The sequence below is a fragment of the Micromys minutus genome (assembly GCF_963924665.1).
Source record: "Micromys minutus genome assembly, chromosome: 2".
Taxonomy (NCBI): domain Eukaryota; kingdom Metazoa; phylum Chordata; class Mammalia; order Rodentia; family Muridae; genus Micromys; species Micromys minutus.
In genome coordinates, this window is record NC_137971.1 from 89,034,920 (window position 1) to 89,060,949 (window position 26,030).

The window sequence follows — 26,030 nt, forward strand, 5'->3', positions numbered from 1 at the left end:
ATGTCATTTGTTCTTGAGGGGAAAAGTCTTTATAAATGTTGTATTTAACAAGCTGAAGAAAATTAAAAATTCCAACTTGTTATTATTGTAAGTCAACAGTTTTGTGGAGTGAATAAATACACAAAATGAAAAAAGTTACGGGTCTAGTCTGGGTGTGAAGTTTCTTATCAGGTAGCCTAAGACCTTCTTTGACAGCCTGGCAGTGTCCTTGAGGCTTATTTTCAGGTTTCAAGTTCCTCATAGTCCAGCTATTAGGGGAGAAACTTGATGACGTTTCTCTCAACAAAAGACTGACATTGTCAAATTAAAGGACCCTGAAGTCCAAGGGATATTAAGATGCTTTGGAATCTTTAGTATAAGTTCTATTCCATTCCATATGTCTTGAAATCCATCTCTTCTGAACTAACCAGACTGTATTTATGTAGATAAAAACACAGAAAAAAAAACATGGTTCAAACCAACAGTTTTGCTCAGAGCTCCAAGTTATTCATATATTTGTTGAGACTGTAATTTGTGACAAATTCTGGGCTGGACATTGGAAATTCATTAGTGATCCCATCAACAAAAGATATGCTTCATCATTTATTTGTAGGATGACATTTTCTCAGCATTACATCAATAGAAAATTGCAGCAGAGCAGAAGAGCAGTTTTGTCTACTTGCAAGCAGCTCTCAAGATCAGGCCTGTTGTCATACATGATAGAAGCAGGTAGAAAGGGTCATTAAGTTAGACGGGAGTCGCCAGCCACTCTTGCCTATTCTCTCCTCTCAGTTGTGTGTAAACTGTATGGGGTTTCAATGGTCGTGCAAGGCGATAAGATCATACATACATAATGCAGAAGGTAAAGTGAAGTGTTTTGCTTTGGACTCCAGTCTGTGCAGCTATGAGAAATAATACATGCTAGGTCACATGTTTTAGTGATGTTATAGTATGGGGGACACCCAAAGTAATGCTTCTTACATGTCTGTAAATGAGCAAATAACTCATGTTACAGTTTTATAGATTTTGAAATGGGCAGAAGATGATGCAGAAGATGTGGAGGGGTGTTGCTTATTGACTTTCTCTTTATTCCTTGCTCGAACTGCTTGTTTATAGATCCTAGGACCACCAACCTAAAAAGTGTCCTCAAAAATGATGTGCTGTCAATATTAACAATCAAGAGTATTCTTTCCAGATCTGTCTACATCCAATCTTTACAGAGGAAATCACTCTATTGAGTTTCCCCCTCAGATGATGAAAACCATGCCAAGTTGATGTTGACATAAAACTAGCCAGTAGTACAATGGCATTTAATAATGCATGTGCCAGCAGATTTAGTTATGATTATGCCTAAATTTGCTTCAAGGTAGGTTAATTAACTATCCACTCATTGAAATTGTAAATCTCAACTCTTGCAACCAACAGACAACCCAGTTTTATACCTTTGTCAATTTTGTTTGTGCTCTGGCTTGGAGTGGTCACAATGTGTTCTCCTGTTTCACAGTTATTCCTAGAATGACTTAATAATGCCTCAAAATCTTACTCAATATTTATAACTGCGACCGCGGTTCTAAAAACCAGACCCACAGATCACTGCTTCTTAAAAAAGGCCATTCTAGCAGCTAGTCTTCTGAAGGCACTCTTGACATCCTTGTTCCTCAGACTATAAATGATGGGGTTTAACATTGGAGTCACCACTGTATAGAACACAGACATTATCTTATCCTGTTTCTTTGTGGTTTTGGTGTTTGGCTGCATGTAGTTAAAAATTGCACACCCATAGAAGAGGACAACAACAATGAGGTGAGATCCACAGGTGGAGAAAACCTTGAGTCTCCCCTCTCCAGACTGCATCTGGATCACAGTGGAGATGATGTTCCAGTAGGAGATGAGGATGAGGGAGACAGGTGCTAGGAGGATTACCACACCCATTGCAAAGATGGCCATTTCTGTGCTGTAAGTATCTGCTGAAGCCACCTTCAGGAGGGCAGGGAGTTCACAAAAGTAATGACTGAGTGTGTTCGGCCCTCTATAGGGAAGATGGAAGGCAACAGAAGTATCTACCACAGATACTACTAGTCCACTGGCCCAGGACCCTATGGCCAACTGCAGATATAGTTGGTGGGTCATGATGGTAGAGTAGTGCAGTGGCTTGCACACAGCCACGTACCGGTCATAGGACATCACTGCTAATAGTGCACACTCTGTACACCCAATCTGAAGGGAGACAATTACCTGTGTCACACAGCCCCAAAAGGAAATGGATTTCCTTTTAGCCAGGAAGTGGGACAGCACTTGAGGAACAATGCTATTTGAGAAACACAGATCTGCAAAAGAGAGGTTTCTAAGAAAAAAGTACATGGGGGTGTGGAGTCGAGAATCCATGAAGATGAGGATTATGATGAGCAGGTTTCCAAGTACAGTCAGCACATAAATGATGAAGAAAAGAACAAACAGGAGGATCTGAGTCTGTGCATCTTGTGAAAGGCCCAGCAACAAAAACTCATCTACAAAGGTCTGGTTTTCTCTTCCCATTGAAATGTGTTTATTTACCTGTTTGTCAGAAGCAATAATAACAGTATGATTAAATTCATGCATTACAATATAATAGAAGAGACTTGTGTTAAAATTAACATGTATTTCAGTAGTTCTTGAATTTTATATTTTCTCTTTAACATGTTCTATTTAATACATATGATTATTTTTATTCTAATTGTTTTATTTTAGTGCACAATAACCTCATCCCTCATTGCTCAAAAATTTCTTATAACCACTGCTGCTTTTTAAAAAGATCACTGGTATTTTTATATTAGATAATATAAATATAGTTTAAAATCTTCTGAAAGTCTTGGAAATACAGCTCAGAACACCCAGAGTGAATTCTCAGCATCAGCATGGCAGCTTGTAGATGCTGTTCACTTTAGTTTCAAATAATATGATGTCCTCTTTTTCTTTGAAAGCAGTAGGCACACACATGTTACATAGACATAAATGTAGAGAAAACTAATTATAGATATCAAGAAAAAAACACATTAATTTTTCCCCAGCTAGTTTTATAGGAGGGCCATAATTCATACATGAAAATAGAAGAATAAACAATTTAAGTTTTTATGATGTCCTTTTATGACGACTTGTGAAACAATGGAAAAAATTGAATGACTCTTGTGACATATGTCTAATATGTCTGTGAAATAAGGAGATTATGACTGTATTGGAAGAGAACACTAAAGATGCTAGATAAAAGTTACCTATGACATTCTCCATTTATGGAAGACAACATAAAATAAGTCCAAGATTTGTATTACAAAGATAATATACAGACTATGATGAAGAAATTGTTGTGTACAATGTGTACAGATTTAGCATGTCAAATATTAAGGCATTATAAGGTTAAGGAAAGTTACTTCTGTCATAATAGTTCAGGTAATATCACCTTGGTGAAATTAATATAGAGTTTAATAGAGAATTCACAATCAAACTCATGAGTTAGGTAAAATTAACATAGAAAAATGGCCATCTTACCAAATATAATCTACTGATTTGATAAAATTCTCATTAAATTTACAGCACAAAATTTTACAGACATGGAAAGAATAATTCTCAGCTTCATATGGAAAAATAAAACCCCAGGATACTCAAAACAATCTTGTACAATAAAAGAACTTTGGTAGGTATCACCATCCCTGACCTCTAGTTCTACTACAGAGCAATAGTAATAATAAAACCTGTGGTATTGGTACAGAAAGAAACATGTTTTCCAATGGAATCGAATTGAGGATCCTGAAATAAACCCACACATGTATGGGAAAAAAATTTATAGAAATAAAATCCAAAGTCATACAATGAAAAAAAATCATCTTCAACAAATGGTGCTGGTGTAACTAGATGTCTCCATTTAGAAGAATGTGAGTAAATCTGTATTCATTATCCTGCACAAAACTCAAGTCCACGTGGATCCAAGACCTCAAACTAAAACTAGATAGAAAACTAATTGGAAAAGAGTGTGGAACATCCTTGAATGCACTGGTACAGGAGAAAAATCCCTGAACTTTTTAGTGGCTCAGACTCTAAGATCAAGAACTGACAAATGGGAACTCATGAAACTGAAGATGTGTAAGGGAATGCATACAGTCAATAGGACAAAATTCAGCCTATGAATTGGGAAAAGATTTTCACCAACCCTACATCTAATAGAGGGCTAATATCAAAATATATAAAGAACACAAGAAGTTAGATACCAACAAACCAAATAACCCAATTAAAAATGGGGTACAGAGCTAAACAGAATTCTCAAGAGAGGAATCTTTAATGGCCAAGAAACACTTAAAGAAATCTTCAGAATCATTAGTCATAAGGAAAATGCAGATCAATTTGACTCTGAGATTTCATCTTGCACCCATCAGATAGATGGATACATAGATACATATATACATAGATAGATATATAGATAAATAGATATATAGACAAAGGTAGACAGACAGACAGACAGACAGACAGACAGAAAGATAGATAGATAGATAGATAAGATGCCAAAATTTGGAAGATATCAAGGTAGTAGTTATACATGAAGAGTGTTGTAAGGAGAAAACCGAAGGGTAAGATAGTATATTAAAATGTCTAAAAAATTTAAAAATAGCAATAAAAGCAAATGTTCATTTTTCTTCTCAAAAGTCAACGTTTTGCACTCTGTATCTTTTGAGTAACTATGTATCAACTAACTATAGTTTAGACATAGGTTAAATAAGTTATAGTTTTTCTATATAACAGAATCTATGCAGTATAATAAATAATTAGCAAGAACACAGATATCTGTCTTTCACATACATGAATTGGCTTCTTTTATGGCCCTGGATACTTCTTTTGTTGTCAGTCTATAAAATCAATATTATATAAGACTATGATACAGATGTAGATGATATAAAAACTTAATAGAGATTTTGTATTATTTCTGAAAACTATATTATAGAAATCCCACAGTGATAAAGATAACAATAGAATGATTTTAATAAAATGAAGTAATCAATTATTAAGTATATTTGTGTTTTTTAAACACAAAAAAGATTTCTGACATGCACACAAACACATACACACACACACACACACACACAGAGAGAGAGAGAGAGAGAGAGAGAGAGAGAGAGAGAGAGAGAGAAAGCGAGAGGAAGAGACAGAGAACTGTAAAAAAATTAAAAATAACAATAATTAAAACACAGGCATTCCCTACTGCTGTCTATTGCTTAGTCATAAATATCTGCATCTGTCTCTTTCCTGTGCTTGTTGGGCTTCTCAGACGGCAGCCATGCTAGTCTCCTCTCTGTAAGCACATCATAGCTTCAGTAATAGTGTCAGGCCATGGGGCCTGCCCTTCAGCTGGTTCTCAATTCGGACTGGTCATTAGACTTTCTTTTCCTCAGTCTCTTTTCATTATTGTCCCTGTAGTTCTTTTAGACAGGAACAATTTTGGGTTAGAGAATTTGACTGTGGGATGGCAACCCCATTTCTCCACTTGATGCCACGTCTTTCTACTGTAGGTAGATTCTATAAGTTTCCCCTTCTTACTGGAGGGAATTTCATCTAGGTTTCTCCCTCTAAGTCCTGAGCATCTTTCAGGGAGAGAAGAAGCAACTAATCCTCTAGTAATGTAAGGCCCCAGTGATATGGGAGGTCTGGTAGGGTTAGGGGACTGAGGACATTCTTTTGGAGATGAGGGAGGTGAGGAGGAATGAGATGCGGAATTGTCAGAGGACTGGGAAGGGGATAACATCTGGATTGTAAAAAAGATTAAATAAAAAATAATAAAAACAACAATAAAAGCAAATGTTCCTTTGTCTCCTGAAAATATCAATGTTTGGCATTTTGTATCTCATAAGTAACTATGAATCAACTAAACTATAATTTATAATTAGGTTAAATAAGTCATAGTTTTCTTATAAAATAGAATCTATATAGTATAAAAATGATTAGTAAGAGTACCGACATCTGAGTTTCATATACGTGAATTGGTTCCTTACTTTTATGGCCCTGGATATTTCTTTTTTGTCAATTTATAAAATCTATATTATACTAAAACTATGACACAGATGTAAAGATTAAATGAAAACTTAATAGGAATTTGCATTTTTTCTGAAAACTATATTATAGAAAAGATAATAATGTTACAACTATCTTAATTAAATTGTTTAATACATCTGTGTTTCACAGGAATAGATTTTTGACATACACACACACACACAAGCACACACACACAAACACACACACCCACAAACACTCCAATCCCAAACACATATACGCATATTCAAACATTGTAATAAAAAGCAAGCTGATATATATATATATATATATATATATATATATATATATATATATGATACATATATAGATTTAATTTTGTATCTATGGTACAGATGCAGATATGATGTCCTACCACAGTGATGACTTCAACACCAAGCAAGGATCAGGTACTTGATATTCTAGTAGAGACTGCAGTACACACAGAACTACTTTATCTCCTGGGAATGTTTTCTAAGACCCCCAACCCCCAGTGAATGCTTCAGGCTGTGGTAAGTTTTAACTATTATAACTGTTATTTCCTACACAGTCATACATATGAAAAGATTAACTTATTTGTTAAGTAAAGCAGAACATTGACAATACTAACGAATTAGAAGAGTCATGAAAACAGAGTATAATGAACATTAAGTGAATATAACCTTTCTCTTTTGAACATTGAAGACAAAATGGATCTATTCATCAATTGCGCTCAACAGTGGTTGACTAAGATCATGGATAGTATAATCTTGAATAAAGTGGAATTGTTGCATTAAGCATGTGGGCTCCTGAAGAAATGAAGAATTTGTATATAGACATACATATGGGGAAATGTGGTCTAATATCAAACCAGGAAAGAGGACAGTGGAGTAATAAGGAAAAAAGGACAGGTTATGAAGGACAGGGCCATTTATGTTTCATAGAAGGCCAGGTATATGTTTCCTCACATGCTAAAAATTCTACAGGGCTATCAACTTTCCTGAGGGAATCAACAATGACATCTCTGTCTGTTGTGGAAAGAACCTGAAGAAAAACCAGTAGGAGTAAGGAAAACAGAAGAAGGAAAAGAAAAGCTAAAGGGATGGAGAAGGGCCTGAGATGACAAGAATCCTGATATGTAGAGAAAAGGCAGGAGGAAGAAAACCCAGAGAATTCTGCAAGTCTGGAAGCTGCCTCTGAAGGGAAATGCAGTAAGTCATTATATCTTTTGTGCCCTAGTAACACTGCCATAAAAGCTCTTTCCACATGTCCTTTAATTTTTTTTATATAACTCAGTAGATATGATCATCCTCAAACTCATGACTCTCCTTCCTTCCCTGGTGATGGGATTATAGGTCTATGTCACCATACCTGGATCTAGACATCTCTGTTTTGTTACTGATTTGTTCTTTGATAAGGTCATACATGTGTGTCTTAATGACTCTCACATAGCCACAAAGCTGCTCACATGAGAGTTCTCCATACACAGGAACACACATCAGTATCATTTATTTACAATCTTCTGCACACGCACTCACACACAAACAATTAAAACACACACACACACACACTCTCTCTCTCTCACACTTACAACATATCAGCATTCAATATACATTCAAACAGGAAGCTCATAGTTTTTTATGTAGCATCTGGATATCAGCCAACATTTTCACCACAACAGAGTAAGTACTGAACAAAGTTGAGCCATGAAACAGCTAGTCAGGCCTGTTGTGTATGAAAAGAATATTTAAACATCAAATCAAAGTGTGATGCATAAGCAGTAGGGTTGTTACCTCTTCTGCACTAGGACAGACATCATCGTTGCAATTGGACTCTCTTCTTCATAGTGTCATCAGGAGATTGGAACCAGCTGTGTTGATTCATTCATAACTCCTACACAGACAACAATGCTTAGGAGTAAGAAGCACATTCCCAATGAACTCCCCAAACCAATATACTTAGTGTTCTTGCAACTCCTTCCCATTCATCAGAGAGATAGTGGAATGTAAACAAATTTAAGGAAGCAATGAAAAGCTGAAGGCTGATATGAGCAAGGAGAGAGCCAGGCAGATCAGCCTTCCACACCAAAGGGAGAGCAATACTGGAAAGCATGGTCTCTGTGCCCTCAGTGCCTATGTGATTCTTAAAGGATGAGCTCATCTCAAAGGGAAAGTTTGGATTCCAGTTTTCAGGCTGAGATTTTGGAGAAGAATGAAAAAATATTGTCCTAGCATCCCAATAAGTAAAAGTATGAACAAATAGGAGGGCTAATAACATATCCTCTTTCTTCCACCCCATCTCCAGTCAACCCTACATAAGTCTGCAGATGAGACCTATTAGCAGCTTCCTCCCAATTACCTCAGTGCAGACATGGAGCAGAAACTGTGTTGGAGGTGTCCTCCATGAAGGAACCTAGGATCTTGCATGAGGGAGAGACTTAAAGTCAGCACTGGCTTCTTGGAAAATGGTCTCAAAGCCCATACTGATCATAAGAGTCTTAGCGGTATTCTAATTATGCCTTCATATTTTACTTCACTAAGTAAGTACAAACTCCAAGTCTCCTAGGTCTTGCTTCTAACTATTTTCCTTTGAGGAACTATTTCTAGGTGACTTCCTAAGGGTTGTGTAAACAGTGGATTCCCTGGAGGGTTGAGAATCCTCAATGTTACTATTGTTCTGTCCTTCACAGAAACACCCTGGGACACTTTGTGTTGTAATTAAAACCACAGGCTAAATTTGCCAAACCACATGTATCTGTCTCTTTTTCTAGTTTTGTATACATGATGCTCAAAATATCATCAGTAGAGGATATGTTTTGGCTTTCACAGCCATCTGACTCCTGAGTTTGTTAATATAGTAACTGAACTAAGGTGAGCAAGCCTTGGCTCACCTGGGTTTTGGCTTTACAGTTGAGGAATGTGACTGGAGTTTGACACCTAAAGAACACAGAAGATGACCTAAAATAAGAAGAACTGAATTTTCTTATCACTGCCCTAATATCAACATGGCAATGAGTTTTGCCATTTTGTAGTATTAAGGTTTTGTACACTGTGTAAATTTAACCTTGTGTTATTTACTTGCTGATTTTTCTGCCCTCATATCTTGTTTAAATCTAGACACGGCATTGTAATGTTCATGTGTAAAATCTCCTGTCTCAAGTTTGTGTAAATCCTATTTCTTCTCTGCCTTGTCAATGGGTGCTGATCACCCAATGCATGGGCAGAAGAGAGAGTGTGGCATAAACTTCTACTAACCAGAAGGAGGAAAGAGAGAGAGAGAGAGAGAGAGAGAGAGAGAGAGAGAGAGAGAGAGAGAGAGAGAGAAGGAGAGAGAGAGAGAGAGACAGAAAGCGGGGAGGAAGGATTATGAAGTCCAAAGAGACAGATAAATGATAATGTTTAAGAATCATAAGGAGGTCCTAAAGGTTTAAAAACTCGTGAGTAGGAGATCTAGGCAGCCAGGGAGCAGAGAGATCTCTGCGGAGTGCGCACAGAAAGCGCACCCCCCCCCCCGCGCCTGCCTGATCCTGGGACCAGGGACAGAACATTGGAACTTCTGTTTCCACCTGGCGACTCTTAGGCACAGAACAGGGCTTGGCCCATCTGCCATCTGGACCAGTGAAGATCCAGGGACACAGACCAGGTAGATACAAGGGAAAGGCGAGAACATATCACTGACAACAAAATGGCAAGAGGAAAGCGAAAATGTATATCCCAAGAAAACCAAGACAACCTGGCAACACCAGAACCCAGCTCTCCCATAACAGCAAACATCGGAATTCCAAACACTCCAGAAAAAGAAGACGCAGACCTGAAATCATACCTCAAGATGCTGATAGAGATACTTAAACAAGAATGGGAGGAAAAGCAAAAAGATTCAGAAGCTTTTAAAGAGGAAACAAGAAAAACACTCAAAGAACTCAAAGAACTAGAGGAAAACAGAACCAAAGTGATGAAGGAATGGAAGAGGGAATTTAAAACGGAAATTGACACAATAAAGAAAACACTAAAAGAGATAACCCTAGACGTAGAACACCAAAAAAAGAAATCAGGAGTCACAGAAGCAAGCATTTCCAATAGATTGCAAGAGATGGAAGAGAGAATCTCGGGGGCAGAAGACAACATTATAAACATAGACAAAACAGCCATAGAAGATGCAAAAAACAAAAAGCTCCTAACCGAAAATGTCCAGAAAATCCAGGAAACAATGAGAAGACCGAACCTAAGGATCATAGAAATAGAAGAGGGAGAAGATTATCAACTAAGAGGCACAGTAAATATCTTCAACAAAATCATAGAAAAACTTCCCTACCCTCAAGAATGAGATGACCACGAGCATAAAAGAAGCCTTCAGAACTCCAAATAGGTTGGACCAGAAAAGAAATACCTCCTGACACATAATAGTAAAAACACCAAGTGCCCAAAGCAAAGAAAGAATACTAAAAGCATAAGGGAAAAATGTCAGGTAACATATAAAGGCAGACCAATCAGAATCACACCCAATTTCTCAACAGAGACTATGAAAGCTAGAAGAGCCTGGACAGACATCATGCACACCCTAAGAGAGCACAAGTGCCAGCCCAAGCTGCTATACCCAGAAAAACTCTCAATCACCATAGATGAAGAGATGAAGATATTTCAAGTCAAATCAAAATTTACACAACATCTGAAAACAAACCCAGCACTACAGCGAATTTTAGGTGGAAAACCCAATACAATGAGGGAAAATACAGCCTAGTGAAAACAAGAAAACTCCTAAACAAGAAAACCAAAAGAAGAAAAAGACACAGACACAACTTAACACACAAAAGCAATAATAGCAGGAAACAGAAACAACTAATCCTTGATATCTATTAACATAAATGGACTCAACTCCCCAATAAAGAGACATAGGCTATCAGACTGGATACATGAACAAAATCCAGCCTTTTGCTGCATACAGGAAACTCATCTCAGAGACAAAGACAGACACTATCTCAGAGTAAAAGGATGGGAAAAAAACTTCCAAGCAAACAGCCCCCAGAAGCAAGCTGGAGTGGTTATTCTAATATTGAATAATGTACAACCAAAAGTTATCAAAAAAGATAAGGAAGGACACTTTTTACTCATTACCGGGGAAATCTGTCAGGAGAAACTCTCAATCCTTAACATATATGCTCCAAATAAAAAAGCACCCACATTCATAAAAGAAACCCTACTAAAGCTCAAAAAATACATTTTACCCCACACAATAATAGTGGGAGACTTTAATAACCCACTCTCACCAATGGACAGATCATGGAAACAGAAACTGAATAAGAACACTGCAAAACTAGCAGAGACTTTGAACCAACTAGAATTAATAGATATATACAGAACATATCATCATAAAGTAAAAGAATACACCTTCTTCTCAGCACCCCATGGCACCTTCTCGAAAATTGACCACATAATTGAACACAGAACAAGCCTCAATCGATAGAAGAAGATTGAAATACTCCCATGCATCTTCTCAGATCATCATGGTCTACGGCTGGTCTTTAACAACAACAAAGACAACAAAAAGCTCACATACACATGGAAACTAAACAACACTCTGTTAAATGATAGCAGGGTCAAAGAAGAAATAAGGAAAGAAATTAAGGTTTTTTAGAATTCAATGAAAACGAAAACACAACATACTCAAACCTATGGGATGCAATGAAAGCAGTACTGAGTGGAAAACTCATAGCCCTAAGTGCCTCCAAAAAGAAACTGGAGAGAGCTTACATCAGCAACCTGACAGCACAGCTAAAAGCCCTAGAACAAAATGAAGCAGATATACCCAAGAATAGTAGACGACAAGCTATAATCAAAATTAGGGCAGAAATAGACCAAATAGAAACAAAAAGAACCATTGAAAAAATCAACAAAACCAAGATTTGGTCCTTTGAGAAAATCAACAAGATTGATAAACCCCTATCCAGACTAACTAGAGGGCAAAGAGTGAGTATCCAAATTAACAAAATCAGAAAGGAAAGTAGAGGCATAACAACTGAAACTGAGGAAATTCAAGAAATCATCAGATCCTACTACAAAAACTTATACTCCACAAAATTGGAAAATCTGGAGGAAATGGACGAATTCCTAGACATATACAAGATACTAAAATTAAACCAGGACCAAGTAAACCATCTATATAATCCTATAACACCTAAAGACATGGAAGAAGTCATCAAAATCCTCCCAACCAAAAAAAGCCCAGATCCAGACGGGTTCAATGCAGAATTTTATCAGACATTTATTGGGGATATAACACCAATACTCTCCAAACTATTCCAAAATATAGAATCAGATGGAATACTACCTAACTCATTTTTTGAGGCTACAATAACCCTTGTACCTAAACCACACAAAGACCATACAAGCAAAGAGAACTTCAGACCAATCTCACTTATGAATATTGATGCAAAAATACTCAACAAAATCCTTGCAAACCGAATCCAAAAACACATCAAAACGATCATTCATCATGACCAAGTAGGCTTCATTCCTGGGATGCAGGGATGGTTTAATATAAGGAAATCCATCAATGTAATCCACCATATAAACAAACTCAAAGAACAAAATCACATGGTCATCTCACTAGATGCTGAGAAAGCATTTGACAAAATTCAACACCCCTTCATGTTAAAAGTCCTGGAAAGAACAGGAATCCAAGGTCCATACTTAAACATAATAAAAGCAATATACAGCAAACCAACAGCCAACATCAAACTTAATGGCGAGAATCTTGAAGCAATCCCACTAAAATCAGGGACCCGACAAGGCTGCCCACTCTCCCCCTACCTCTTCAACATATGACTGGAAGTCCTGGCTGGAGCAATTAGACAGCAAAAGGAGATCAAAGGGATACAAATTGGAAAGGATGAGATAAAAACATCACTCTTTGCCAATGACATGATGGTGTACTTAAGTGACCCCAAAAATTCCACCAGAGATCTCCTACACCTGATAAACAAGTTCAGCAAAGTGGCCGGATACAAAATTAACTCAAACAAATCAGTAGCCTTCCTATACTCAAAGGACAAACATGTGGAGAAAGAAATTAGGGAAAGGATACCCTTCACAAAAGTCCCAAAAACTATGAAATACCTTGGTGTGATTCTAACTAAGCAAGTGAAGGACCTGTATGACAAGAACTTCAAACCTCTAAAGAAGGAAATTGAGGATGATCTCAGAAAATGGAAAGATCTCCCATACTCATGGATTGGAAAGATCAACATTTTAAAAATGGCCATCCTACCAAAAGCAATATACAGATTCAATGCAATCCCCATCAAAATTCCAACCCAGTTCTTCATGGAACTGGAAAGATCAATGTGCAATTTCATATGGAATAACAAAAGACCTAGAATAGCAAAATCCATCCTCAACAATAAGAAAACATCTGTGGGAATCACTATCCCTGACCTTAAGCTCTATTACAAGGCAATTGTGCTGAAAAGTGCATGGTACTGGTACAGAAATAGGCATGTGGATCAATGGAATAGAATAGAAGATCCAGAAATCAGCCCTCATGTATATGTTCACCTGATTTTTTGACAAAGGAGCCATAAATATTCAATGGAAAAAGCACAGCCTATTCAACAAATAGTGCTGGTTCAACTGGCACTCAGCATGCAAAAGAATGAAAATTGACCCTTTCTTGTCTCCTTGTACAAAGCTCAAGTTTAAGTGGATCAAAGATCTCCACATTAAATCAGATACACTGAAACTATTAGATGAGAAAGTAGGGAAAACCTTAGAACACATAGGCACAGGAGAAAATTTTCTGAACAAAACACCACTGGCTCAAGATCTAAGGTCAAAGATTAACAAGTGGGACTTAATGAGATTGCAAAGTTTCTGTAAGGCTAAGGACATTGTCAAGAAAACAAAACGGCAGCCAACAGAATGGGAAAAGATCTTTACCAACTCCACATCAGATAGAGGCCTAATATCCAAGGTATACAAAGAACTCAAAAAGCTAGACATTAGAGAATCAAATAACCCTATTAAAAATGGGGCATAGAGCTAAAGAAAACGTTCTCAGTTAAGGAATATCGAATGGCTGAGAAATATCTGAGGAAATGCTTGACATCCTTAGCCATCAGGGAAATGCAAATCAAAACAACCCTGAGATTCAACCTCACACCAGTCAGATTCGCCAAGATCCAAAACTCAGATGACAACAGATGCTGGTGAGGTTGCGGAGAAAGAGGAACACTTCTCCACTGTTGGTGGGGTTGCAAACTAATACAACCACTCTGGAAATCAGTCTGACGATACCTCAGAAAATTGGACATAGTACTACCTGAAGACCCAGCTATTCCACTTCTGGGCATATACCCCAGAGACACTTTAGTACACAACAAAGATATATGCACCACAATGTTCATAGCGGCTCTATTTATAATAGCCAGAAGCTGGAAAGAACCCAGATATTCTTCAGTAAATGAATGGATACAAAAATTGTGGTACATTTACACAATGGAATACTACTCAGCCACCAGAAACAATGACTTAACCAAATTCTTAAGAAAATGGCAGCATCTAGAGATTATCATCCTGAGTGAGGTAACCCACTCACAAAAGAACAGACATAATATGCAGTCATTGATAGTGGGATGCTAACCCCAGAGGCTCACACTGCCTCAGAAACAACTCACAGAATGTATGAAGTCCAAAAAACAAAACAAAACAAAACAAAACAACAACAAAAAAAATCGTCATGCTCAATCCTTACATACGAAGAACACATTGACAAATTCCGGGTTGTACCCTGTATTACATGTACTGTCTGCTCATTGTAAAAAAAAAAAAATCTTTACACACCATGAAAACTTTGACTATTTCCAGGTTGCATATTGTTTTACATGTACTTTATGCTCATTGTTACTGGTGGGATCATTATCACACTATCAAACCTTTAAAAAAAAAACAAGTACTGACAAATATGTATTGTATAATTTTATGCAAAAATGCTTAAAATCTGTACATTTCTCTTCGTTTTGTAAAATAAAGTTGTTAAAAAAAAGAATCATAGGATTGTGACTGGGAGGTATCCACATTGTTTTAAAGGATTAAGGATCAATAATATCCCAGATATTGAATTACAGCTTGAAATATATCTTGGTTTCTCTCTGTGGTTATTGGGATTAGCAAAGGTAAAAAGTACATCCCATTCATTAATTTGCTACTTAGACTTAATATTAAATGAACTCATGGTCTGAGCCATCTCTCCAACTCAGTGGTTATTAGCACTGAGTGCTCTTTCAGAGGTCCCGAGTTCAAGTCTCAGCGACTGAATTGTGGCTTATAACCATCTACAATTGTACTTGATGCCCTTTCCTGGTTTGTCTGAAGTGTGTAGACACATACATTAAAACATGCCTTCTTCCTTTTGTGAGTGCCGGAGAACCAGAACGCTGTGCCATGAAAGTGTCGGGCACGCTTCGGGAGTCCAAGGTGCTGGGGCTCCTTGTCATCCCCAAAATGTCACCCACCACCACTGTACCGAATGTGAATCTCTGCATATAATCATGTATTTGACAAGTCCCGCTTCTGGTACTTTGTGTCGCAGCTGAAGAAGATGAAGAAGTCAGTAGGGTGATTGTGTGCTGCGGGCAGGTGTTTGAGAAGTCACTCCTGAGTGTAATAGACTTTGGCATCTGGCTGCGATATGACTCCCGAAGTGACACTCACAATGTGTACAGAGAGTACAGAGACCTGACCACCGCTGGCGCAGTCACACAGTGCTTCTGGGATATGGGCGCTCGCCACCGTGCCCATGTGCACTCCATCCAAATCATGAAGAAGAGATTGCAGCTGCAAGTGTCGCCGGCCAGCTGTCAAGCAGTTCCACGACTCCAAGATTAAATTCCCATAGCCCCACAGCGTGTTGCAGCGCCATTACAAGCCACGCTTCCCCACCAAGAGGCCCGACATCTTCTTCTAGACTCAGAGATCCACTGAATAAAAGCTTCAGACTGTCAAAGAATGTCTTCATAAGATAGGGGGTAAGCAAACATGTAGAGCATTTTAGAAAAAAGAAACCACTTTATATCAATGTCTTCTTTATTAAACTTTTATACTTCTATGGGACTGAAATAAAAGTCTTTTGTTCATTGGATAATTTATATTAGGACAATTAAAAATTACATTTATTTGTGTGTGTGTGTGTGTGTGTGTGTGTGTGTGTGTGTGTATGAGTACTTATGTGCCACAGCATGTGAAGCCAGAGGAGAATTTGTGGGAATGTGCTATATTGTTTTCTGGAACTGAATTCAGTCTTCTAGGGTTTGCAGTATGTAAGTTTACCTGTTGAGGTCCAGGAAGATCAAGAGAAGAAAACTTAAACAATAAATGACAAAAAAATTCAAACACCAAAACCAAAACAAAAACAACCCCCCCCCCACACAAAAACAAAACAAAACAAAAAAAAAAAAAAAAAAAAACCCAACCAAAAGTGTAAGCAACATGGGGATATTGTCTTGGAGGAAGCATGGCTAGGTGGAAAGACTGAATGGAGTAAATGTGGCTCAGTGATTGTCTTTAGGAAATTTTAATACATCTTAGACTCTCTGTGTGGTTATTGAGGAACTATCAAATAGAAGAAATCCATCTGCCATATTAATTCACGGAATGATCTATGTTTAAAATAAGCCAGTTTACAAGCGAGTTTAATAGATTGGAAAAAGAAGCATCATGAAACAGTATCTGATCCATGAGTTTAAAATTCTACAGGTGCAGAGGCCTAAAACAGGTGTAATCAATACCAGAAAAATAAATAATGGCCCTAAATATTTTTAAACTAACATTAAAAAAGAACAAAAGCCCTATATTTATATATTAAAAACAAAAACAAAATTATAGCATACATTTTTTTAGAACATAGAAAAAACAGAAATGTATTTTCTATTGTAAATTAGATCAAAATTTAAGGACAGATGCATACTAAAGAGACAGAAAATGAAATGCACTCCCAATGTTGAAAATAATAGAACCATAAAAAAATAACAATAGGAAAGAAAGGATAACAAGAAAGACACAGGTGAACCAGGATACAGAATTAATGAAAATTACAAACTGATTAATTTAGACAGTGGGAACTAAGTGACAAAGAGGGTACCTCCTAATAAAATATAGTTGTCATTAAACATGTCAAATGACACATCTGAAACACATGTATAGCACTCTGAGCAAGAAAGAAAATCAACAATGGTGCAGCAGAGATGGAAGACTAAGGAACTTCCAAAAACCTTAACAGAGAAATTAATCACATGCAGGACATAGGTAGCATGCTCCATTTTACCAGCTATCTTAGTAACCTGGAGACTCAGATTGGGTAATAGCATAGAGACTTGAGCTAGGCTCTGTTTTTATTGGGGTGTGTGTGTGTGTGTATGTGTGTGTGTGTGTGTGTGTGTGTGTGTAAATTGGAAGCTAATGCTATGTGCCAGCCTGTTAGTTTACCTGAGTTCAAACATAGCTCAGGTTCTCTAAAATGGTTGTCTTTTCTTTTTTATTATGAAAACTGAAAAGGTAAACTGACATCATTATGGTGGTGAGACTTGAGGTAAGACTCCAGCTAAATCTTCAAGAAATGATGCAGGTTCAAGTGGCAGTCAGCATGCAGAAGAATGTGTACTGACCCATTCTTATCTCCTTGTACAAATTTGAAATCCAAATGGATGAAAGACCTCCACATAAAACCAGGTACACTGAAACTAATAAAAAAAAGTGGGGAAGAGCTTAGAATACACAGACACAGGGAAAAATTTCCTGAACAGAACACCAATGGCTTATGCTCTAAGATCAAGAAATGACAAATGGGACCTTATAAAATAGCAAAGCTTCTGTAAGGCAAGGGACTTTTTCAATAGTTCAAAATAGCAGTCAACAGATTGGAAAGAGATCTTACTAATCTTACATATGATAGAGGGCTAATAACCAATATATACAAAGAACTCAGGAAGTTAGACTCCAGAGAATAAAATAATCCTGTTCAAAGTGAGAGACAGAGCTAAACAAAGAATTCTCAACTGAGAGATATCAAATGGCTGAGAAGCACCTAAAGAAATGCCCAGCATTCTTGACTATCATGGAAATGCAAACCAAAACAACCCTGACACTGCACCTCACACCATCCAGAGTGACTAAGATGAAAAACTCAGATGACATCAAATATAGTGAGGTTATGAGAAAAGGAAAATACTCCTCCCATGTTGGTGAGATGGCAAGCTGGTACAACCATTATGAAAATAAGTGTGGCTATTGCTCAGAAAATCAGACATAGTACTACTTGAGGACCCAGCTATACGACATCTGGGCATTGACTCAAAAGACGCTCCAACATTTAACAAGGACACATGCTCCAACATGTTCAAAGCACTCTTTTCTTTATAATAGTCACAAGCTGGAAAGAGCCCAGAGTTTCTTCAACAGAGTAATGAATTCAGAAATTGTGGTCCAGATGCATAATGGAGTACTACTCATCTATTAAAGCAATGACTTTATGAAATTCCTAGGAAAATGAATGGAAGTAGAAGCTATCATCCTAAGTGAGATAACCCAGTCACAAAAGAACACACATGTTATGCATCACTGCTAAGTAGATACTAGCCCCAAATAGCTCTAAATCCCCATAAGCAATTCACATACCTTATGAAGCTAAAAAGGAAGGAAGGCCAGAATGTTGATGCTTCAGTCCTTAGAAGGGAGCAAAAAATCACTCATGGGAGGAAATACAGGGACAAATAGAGGAGCAGAGATTGAGGAAAAGATCATTCAGAGACTGCCTCATCATGGAATCGACCCCATTGGCAGCCACCGCCCAAGCACTATAGCTGATGCCAAGTAGTGCTTACTGCCAGGAGCCAAATATAGCATCCTCCTTATAGGCTCTGTCAGAGCTATCCAGATACAGTTGAGGATGTTTGCAGCTAATCTTTAGACTGAACACAGGGTCCCCAATGTAAGAGGTAGAGAGAGGACTTAAGGAACTGAAAGTATTTGCAAACCCATGGGAAGTTCTACATTTTCAACCATCCAAACTCCAGAACTCCTATGGACTAAAGCACCAACACATGAGCACACATGGAGAGACCCATGGCTCCAGTTGCACATGTAGCAGAGGATAGCACAGTCTGGCACAATGAGAGAAGAGGCCTTTGGTCCAGTTAAGGCCCATTTACCCAGTGTAGGGGAGTGCCAAGGCACTGAGGTTGAGAGGGTTATTGGGAGAGGGTGCACCTTCATAGAGGTTAGTTGAGGGGAGCAGGGAGGAAGGGGATAATAATTGAAATGTAAATAAAGAGAAAAGCAAATGAAATGAAAACAGAAACAATAAAAAAACCAAATAAGTTGCAACAACAAAAACAATGACTTCATGAAATTCCTAGGCAAATTGATGGACTAGAAGCTATCACCCTCAAAAAAAAAAAAAAAAAAAAAAAAAAAAAAGTTCAGTTAAGTTAGTGCTTTTGACTGAGAAGAATCAGGGAAGTTCAGGTAGCAGGAATTTGGCTATATAAATGCAACCAGCACCAGCAGACAGAAACCAGCTGACAGAAATTGGATGGATTTTATGACTAGAGAAAATTGAAAAGTTGTTTAATGTAAATAGTTATTTCTTTGAACAGGGAAGTTGATGTAATCAAGTCAGTCACAGGTGAGGAAATTGAGAAATTAATTTCCTGAAAATCAGAAAAAAAAGTGGGGGTAATTTTAATTACTTTGCTATGGACCTGTTTTAGGCATAAGCACAGTCACATTTCCTGGCATAGGCCTCAGTTCTCAGTGTGCTGGATAGTTTTATGTCAATTTGGAAGGAGCTGTGGTCATCTGCAGGAAGGGGACCTTGATTGAGAAATTTCCTCTGTAAAGCCTGGCTGTAGGCATACCTGTATGGAATCACTGAATTAGTAATATGAGATTGACCATGCCACTGTGAGTGGGGACAACCATGGCTGGTGGTCTGGGTTCTGCCAGAAAGCAGACTCAGTAAGTCATGGGGAGGAAGCTAGTAAGCAGCACCCCTTCATGGTTTCTGCATCAACTCCAGTCTCCTGGTTTCTGCCTTTTTGGAGTTCCTGTCTTGGCTTTTTCCAGTGGACTGTGATTCAGTATCTTTTATTCAAATAAATTATTCCTACCAAAATTGCTTTAGGTCACAGTGTTTCATTACAGATATCAGAAACCCAATTTACCAGCTACCTGAGAGGCCCAGGCAAGGGTATCTCAAGTTTAGTCTGCCTGGGAAACTCATTTAGAACTTTTGGTTGTTTTTGTTTTTTTTTTTCAGAGCTCTTGGAATATGTCTCTGTGGTAGAGTAAGTACTTCCCTTGCAAGCCCGGAGGAAGAAAAGGAGCAAAGGAGGGAAGTAGAGAAGGAAGTATGGATGGACAAAGATGATTACATTAAAAACTTGGGTGAGTGTTTAAACCTTACTATCTTAAAATAACATCTATATGAATTGTAATTTCCAATGGCTCAAGCTCTAAGGTCAAAGATTGACAAATGGGACTTAATGAGGATGTATAGTTTCTGTAAGCCAAAAGACACTGTCAAGGATACAAAATGACAGCCAACAGAGTGGGAAAAGATCTTTACCAACCCCACATCAGATCGAGGCCGAATATCCAAGGTATACAAAGAACTCAAAAAGATAGACACCAGAGAATTAAACAATTCCATTAAAAATGGGGTACAGATTTAAATAAAAAGTTCTCAATCAAGGAATATTGAATGGCTGAGAAACATCTAAGGAAGTGCTCAACATCCTTAGCCATCAGGGAAATGCAAATCAAAACAACCCTGAGATTCCACCTCACACCAGTCAGATTCGCCAAGATCCAAAACTCAGATGACAACAGATGTTGGCGAGGATGTGGAGAAAGAGGAACACTTCTCCACTGCTGGTGGTGTTGTAAACTGATACAACCACTCTGGAAATCAGTCTGGTTGTTCCTCAGAAAAAATGGATATTAGTACTACCTGAAGACCCAGTTATTCCAATTCAAGGCATTTACCCCAGAGACACTCCAACATACAACAAAGATACATGCACCACAATGTTCATAGCAGCTCCTTTTATAATAGCCACAAGCTGGAAAGAACCTAGATGTCCTTCAGTAGATGAATGGATGCAATAATTGTGGTACATTTACACAATGGAGTACTACTCAGCTAACAGAAACAATGACTTAATGAGATTCTTAAGAAAATGGATGCATCTAGAGAATATCATCCTGAGTGAGATATACCAGTCACAAAAGAACAGACATAATATGCAGTCACTGATAATGGGATACTAACCCCAAAAGAAAAAAAAATGCTGTCCTTTTCCCATTTCATGGTTTCAGCTCCTTTGTCAAAGATCAAGTGACCAGACCATATGTATGTGAGTTCATTTTTGGATCTTCTATTCTGTTCCATTTATCTACCTGCATATTTTTGTACCAGTACCATGCAGCTTTTAACACAATTGCTTTGTAATATAGCTTGAGGTCAGGGATGATGATTTCCAAAGAAAATTTCTTGTTGTTGAAAATATATTTTCATATCCTAGGTTTTTTGTTATTCAAGATGAATTTTCAAATTGGTCTTTCCATCTCTATGAAGAATTGAGTTGGAAATTTGATGGGGATTGCATTGAATCTGTAGATTGCTTTTGTTAAGATGTCGATTTTTATAACGTTGATTCTTCCAATCCATGAACATGGGAAATCTTTCTATCTTCTGGAATTTTCTTCAATTTCCTTCTTCAGAAATTTGAAGTTCTTGTCATACAGGTCCTTCACTTGGTTAATTAGAGTCACACCAAGGTATTTCATATCGTTTGTGACTATTGTGAAGTGTATTTTTTCCCTAATTTCTTTCTCTGCATGTTTGTCTTTTGAGTAGAGGAAGGCTACTGATTTGTTTGAGTCAATTTTATATCCAGTCACTTTGCTGAACTTGTTTATCAGCTGTAAAAGTTCTCTGGTGGAATTTTTGGGGTCACTTAAGTATAATATCATATCATCTGCAAATAGTGATATATTTTTTTAAACGACTTTATTTTACAAAACAAAGATAAATGTACAGATTTTAAACATTCTTTTGCTTAAAATTATACATTTTTGTCAGTACTGTTTTTTCAGATATTAAAATAATTTTTACATAAAACTATGTGAATATATTTTTAGTCAGTACTTGATTTTTTCAAGGCTTGACAGTATGCATTGAAAACCTAATAGTTACCATTTTTACTTCTATCTTTCTGATATGTATCCCTTACATTTCCTTTTGCTGTCTAATTGCTCTGGCCAGGACTTCCAGTACTATGTTGAATAAGTAGGGGGAGAGTGGGCAGCCTTGTCTAGTCCCTGATTTTAGTGGGATTGCTTCAAGTTTCTCACCATTAAGTTTGATGTTTGCTATTGATTTACTGAATATTGCTTTTCTTATGTTTAGGTATGTGTCTTGGATTCCTACTCTTTCTATGACTAGGTTTTGAATTTTGTCAAGTGCTTTCTCAGCATCTAGTCTGATGATCAAGTCATATTTTTTTTGAGTTTGTTTATTTGGTGGATTACATTCATGGGTTTCTTTATATTGAACCATCCAAGCATCTCAAGGATGAAGCCTACTTGATCATGCTGAATGGTCATTTTGGTATGTTCTTAGATTCGTTTTGTAAGCATTTTGTTGAGTAGTTTTGTATCAGTGTTCATAAGGGAGATTGGTCTAAAATTCACTTTCTTGTAGGATCTTTGTGTGGTTTAGGAATGAGGGTTATTGTGGCTTCAAAGAATGACTTGGGTAGTGTTCCATTTGATTCTATTTTGTGGAGTAATTTAGAGAGTATTGGTATTAGGTCGTCCACAAATGTCTGACAGAATTCTGCATTGAACCATTTGGTCCTGGACTTTTTTTGGTTGGGATGCTCTTGATGACTGTTTCTGACTGCTTCTATTTTTTTAGCTGTTAGGGGATTGTTTAGATGGTTTATCTGGTCCTGATTTAACTTTGGTATCTGGTTTCTGTCTAGATTATCTATTTCCTCCAGATTTTCCAGTTGTGTTTAGTATAGGCTCTTGTTGGATTTCATGATTTTTTGAATTTCCTCAGTTTCTCTTATTATATCTCCCCTTTCATTTCTGACTTTGTTAAATTGGATACTATCTCTGTACCCTATATTTAGTCTGTCTAAGTGTTTATCTATCTTGTTTATTTTGTCAAAGGACCAGTTTCTGGTTTTGTTGATTCTTTGTATGGTTCTTTTTGTTCCTACTTGTTTGATTTCTGCTCTGAGTTTGATTATATTTTGCCTTCTACTCCACTTTGGTGTATCTGCTTCTTTTGTTGTTGTTTTTGTTCTAGAGCTTCAGTTGTGTTGTCAACTTTGCAGTGTATGCTTTTTCAGGGTTTTTTTTTTTAAAGGCACTCAGAGATATGTGTTTTCCTCTTAGTTCTGCTTTTATTGCATCCCATAGGTTTGTGTATGTTGTAATTTCATTTTCAATAAATTCTAAAAAAATCTTTAATTTCTTTCTTTATTTTTTCTTTGCCATGTTATTGTTGAGGACTGCATTGTTCAGTTTCCATGTGTATGTGGGTTTTGTTATCTTTGTTTTTAATTAAAGAACAGCCTCATTCCATGGTGATCTGATAAGATGCATCAGAGTATTTCAGTCTTCTATTATTATTGAGGCTTGTTTTGTTAGTGATTATATGGTCAATTTTGGAGAAGGTGCCATGAGGTGCTAAGAAGAAGGTGTATTCTTATGTTTTAAGATGAAATGTTATGTAGATGTCTTTTAATTTCAGTTGGTTCATAACCTATGCTAATTTCACTGTGTCTCTGTGCATTTTCTGCTCCCATGATCTGTCCATTGATGAGAGTGGGGTGTGGTGCAATGTATGCTTTGAGCTTTAGTAGGGTTTTTTTTTTTTTTATGAATATGGGTGCTCTTGTTTTTGGAGCATTTACATTTAGGATTGAGAATTCATCTTGATATATTTTTTTCTGCAATGAGTAAACAGTTTCCTTCCTCATTTTTTGGTAACTTTTGGCTAAAATCGACTTTATTCAATATTAGAATGTCTATTCCAGCTTGTTTTTTGGGGCCATTTACTTGAAAGGTTTTTGCCCAGCCTTTTACTCTGAGGTAGTGTTTGTCTTTGTCCCTGAGATGCGCTTATTGTATGCAGCAAAATATTGGATTTTGTTTATGTATTCAGTCTGATAGTCCATGTCTCTTTATTGAAGAATTGAGTCCATTTATGATAACAGATATTAAAGAATTATGATTGTTGTTTCCTGTCATTTTTGTTGTTAGATGTAGAATTATGTCTGTGTGTCTTTCTTTTTTTTTTGTTTTTTTTTTTGTTTGCTTAGTTATATTCTTGTTTTTTCTAGGATGTAGTTTCCCTCCTTGTGTTGGATTTTCCAACTATTACCCTTTGTAGGGCTAAATTTATGGACAGATATTGTGTAAATTTAGTTTTGACCTGGAGTATCTTTGTCTTTTTATCTATGGTAATTGAGAGTTTTCCTGGATATAGTTTTCCTGGGCTGACGTTTGTGTACTCTTAGAGTATGTATGATTGTTTCCAGGATCTTCTATCTTTCCTAGTCTCTGTTGAGAAGTCAGGTGTATTTCTGATTGGTCTGTCTTTATATGTTACATTTATTTTTTCCCTTACTGCTTTTAGTATTCTTTCTTTGTTTTGGACATTTGGTGTTTTGATTATTATGTGTCTGGAAGAATTTCTTTTTTTGTCCAATCTAATTGGAGTTCTATAGCCTTTTTAAAATGATTATGGTCATCTTGTTCTTAAGGATAGAGATGTTTTCTTCTAAGATTTTGTTGAAGATATTTACTATGCATTTTAGTTGATATTCTTCACCCTCTTCTTTTGCTATTATTTTTAGGTTTATCCTTTTCATTGTGTCCTGGATGTCCTGGACATTTTGGGTTAGGAGTTTTTTGGTTTTTGCATCTTCTCTGACTGTTTTGTTTGTGTTTTCTATGTTGTCTTTGGCCCCTGGGATTCTCTCTTCCATCTCTTGTAGTCTGTTGGTGATGTTTGCTTCTGTGACGCCTGTTTTCTTTTTTGGTTTTCTATCTCCAGGGTTGTCTCTTTTTGTGTTTTTCTCATTGATTCTGTTCCTGTTTTCAATCCCACCATCTGTTTAGTTGTGTTTTTCTGTAGTTCTTTGAGTGATTTCTCCTGTAATTGTTTAAGGGAGTTATACACGCACTTCTTTAAAATCTCCATGTCATTGTGAAGTATAATTTCATGTCCAAGTATTCTTTTTCTGGAGTGTTTGGCAATTCACTATGTGTTGTGGTGGGAAAGTTGGGTTCTGATGTAGCCAGGTTTTCTTGGTTTTCATTCCTTAAGTTCTTTTACTTTTCTCTTGCCATCTTTTTATCTGTGATTATAGGTGATCTTATTGTCAGTGACTGACACCTGTCTCTCCTGTGGATCTGAGGGCCCATGGGTTCAGGAAGAAAATTGCTTCTGAATGTTTGATTTTTTTGTGGGCAATGAGTGAGTGACTCAGTTCTGTCTTTGTGGGCTCAGGTGTGGGAGTTCTTGTGAGGCTGTTCTGGTAGTTCAGCCCTGTGCCCACAGGTCCTGAATACTGCTCTTTCTCTAGGCCACAACAGACCCTTTTCCTGATAGCACAGTACTTTTTGCTCTCTGAGGACTCCTGATGTGCTTTCCATGTGACTATATGTTAGACTCCCCTCCAGTCTAGGTTTTAAAGTGCCAGTGAAGCTGATTTTTGAGCACCACCTTTCCTGGGCAGATCCTGAGACCTGATGACAGAGTCCATGTCCTCACTGTGGGCTGGAAAGGACCCTTTCTTTGAGAGCACAGCACTCTCTGTATCCTGAGAACTCCTGGCACAACCTCACCCAGCCTGTGCCCAGGCTCTCTGCTAGATCAGGAGGAAAAGAGCCTGTGTGTCTAGTCTACAAGCACAGCCTTTTGAGGCAGATCTTGATTTCCACTGACAGAAGCTC

General features: G+C 37.3%; 1 protein-coding gene and 1 pseudogene across 2 annotated transcripts; one reads left to right on the forward strand and one right to left on the reverse strand.

Moving 5' to 3' along the window:
• Nucleotides 1-1,569: 1,569 nt before the first annotated feature.
• On the reverse strand, nt 1,570-2,514 carry LOC308417253 (olfactory receptor 2D3-like; the record flags this gene model as incomplete). The annotated part of the gene is made up of 1 exon (XM_080912420.1): nt 1,570-2,514. One exon carries the CDS (start codon nt 2,512-2,514, stop codon nt 1,570-1,572), a length of 945 nt encoding a protein of 314 aa, XP_080768546.1.
• Nucleotides 2,515-15,440: 12,926 nt separating this feature from the next.
• Nucleotides 15,441-15,963, forward strand: LOC308417106 (large ribosomal subunit protein eL20-like; annotated as a pseudogene). Its single transcript has one exon. The product of its transcript is annotated as a large ribosomal subunit protein eL20-like (transcript).
• Nucleotides 15,964-26,030: the final 10,067 nt, after the last annotated feature.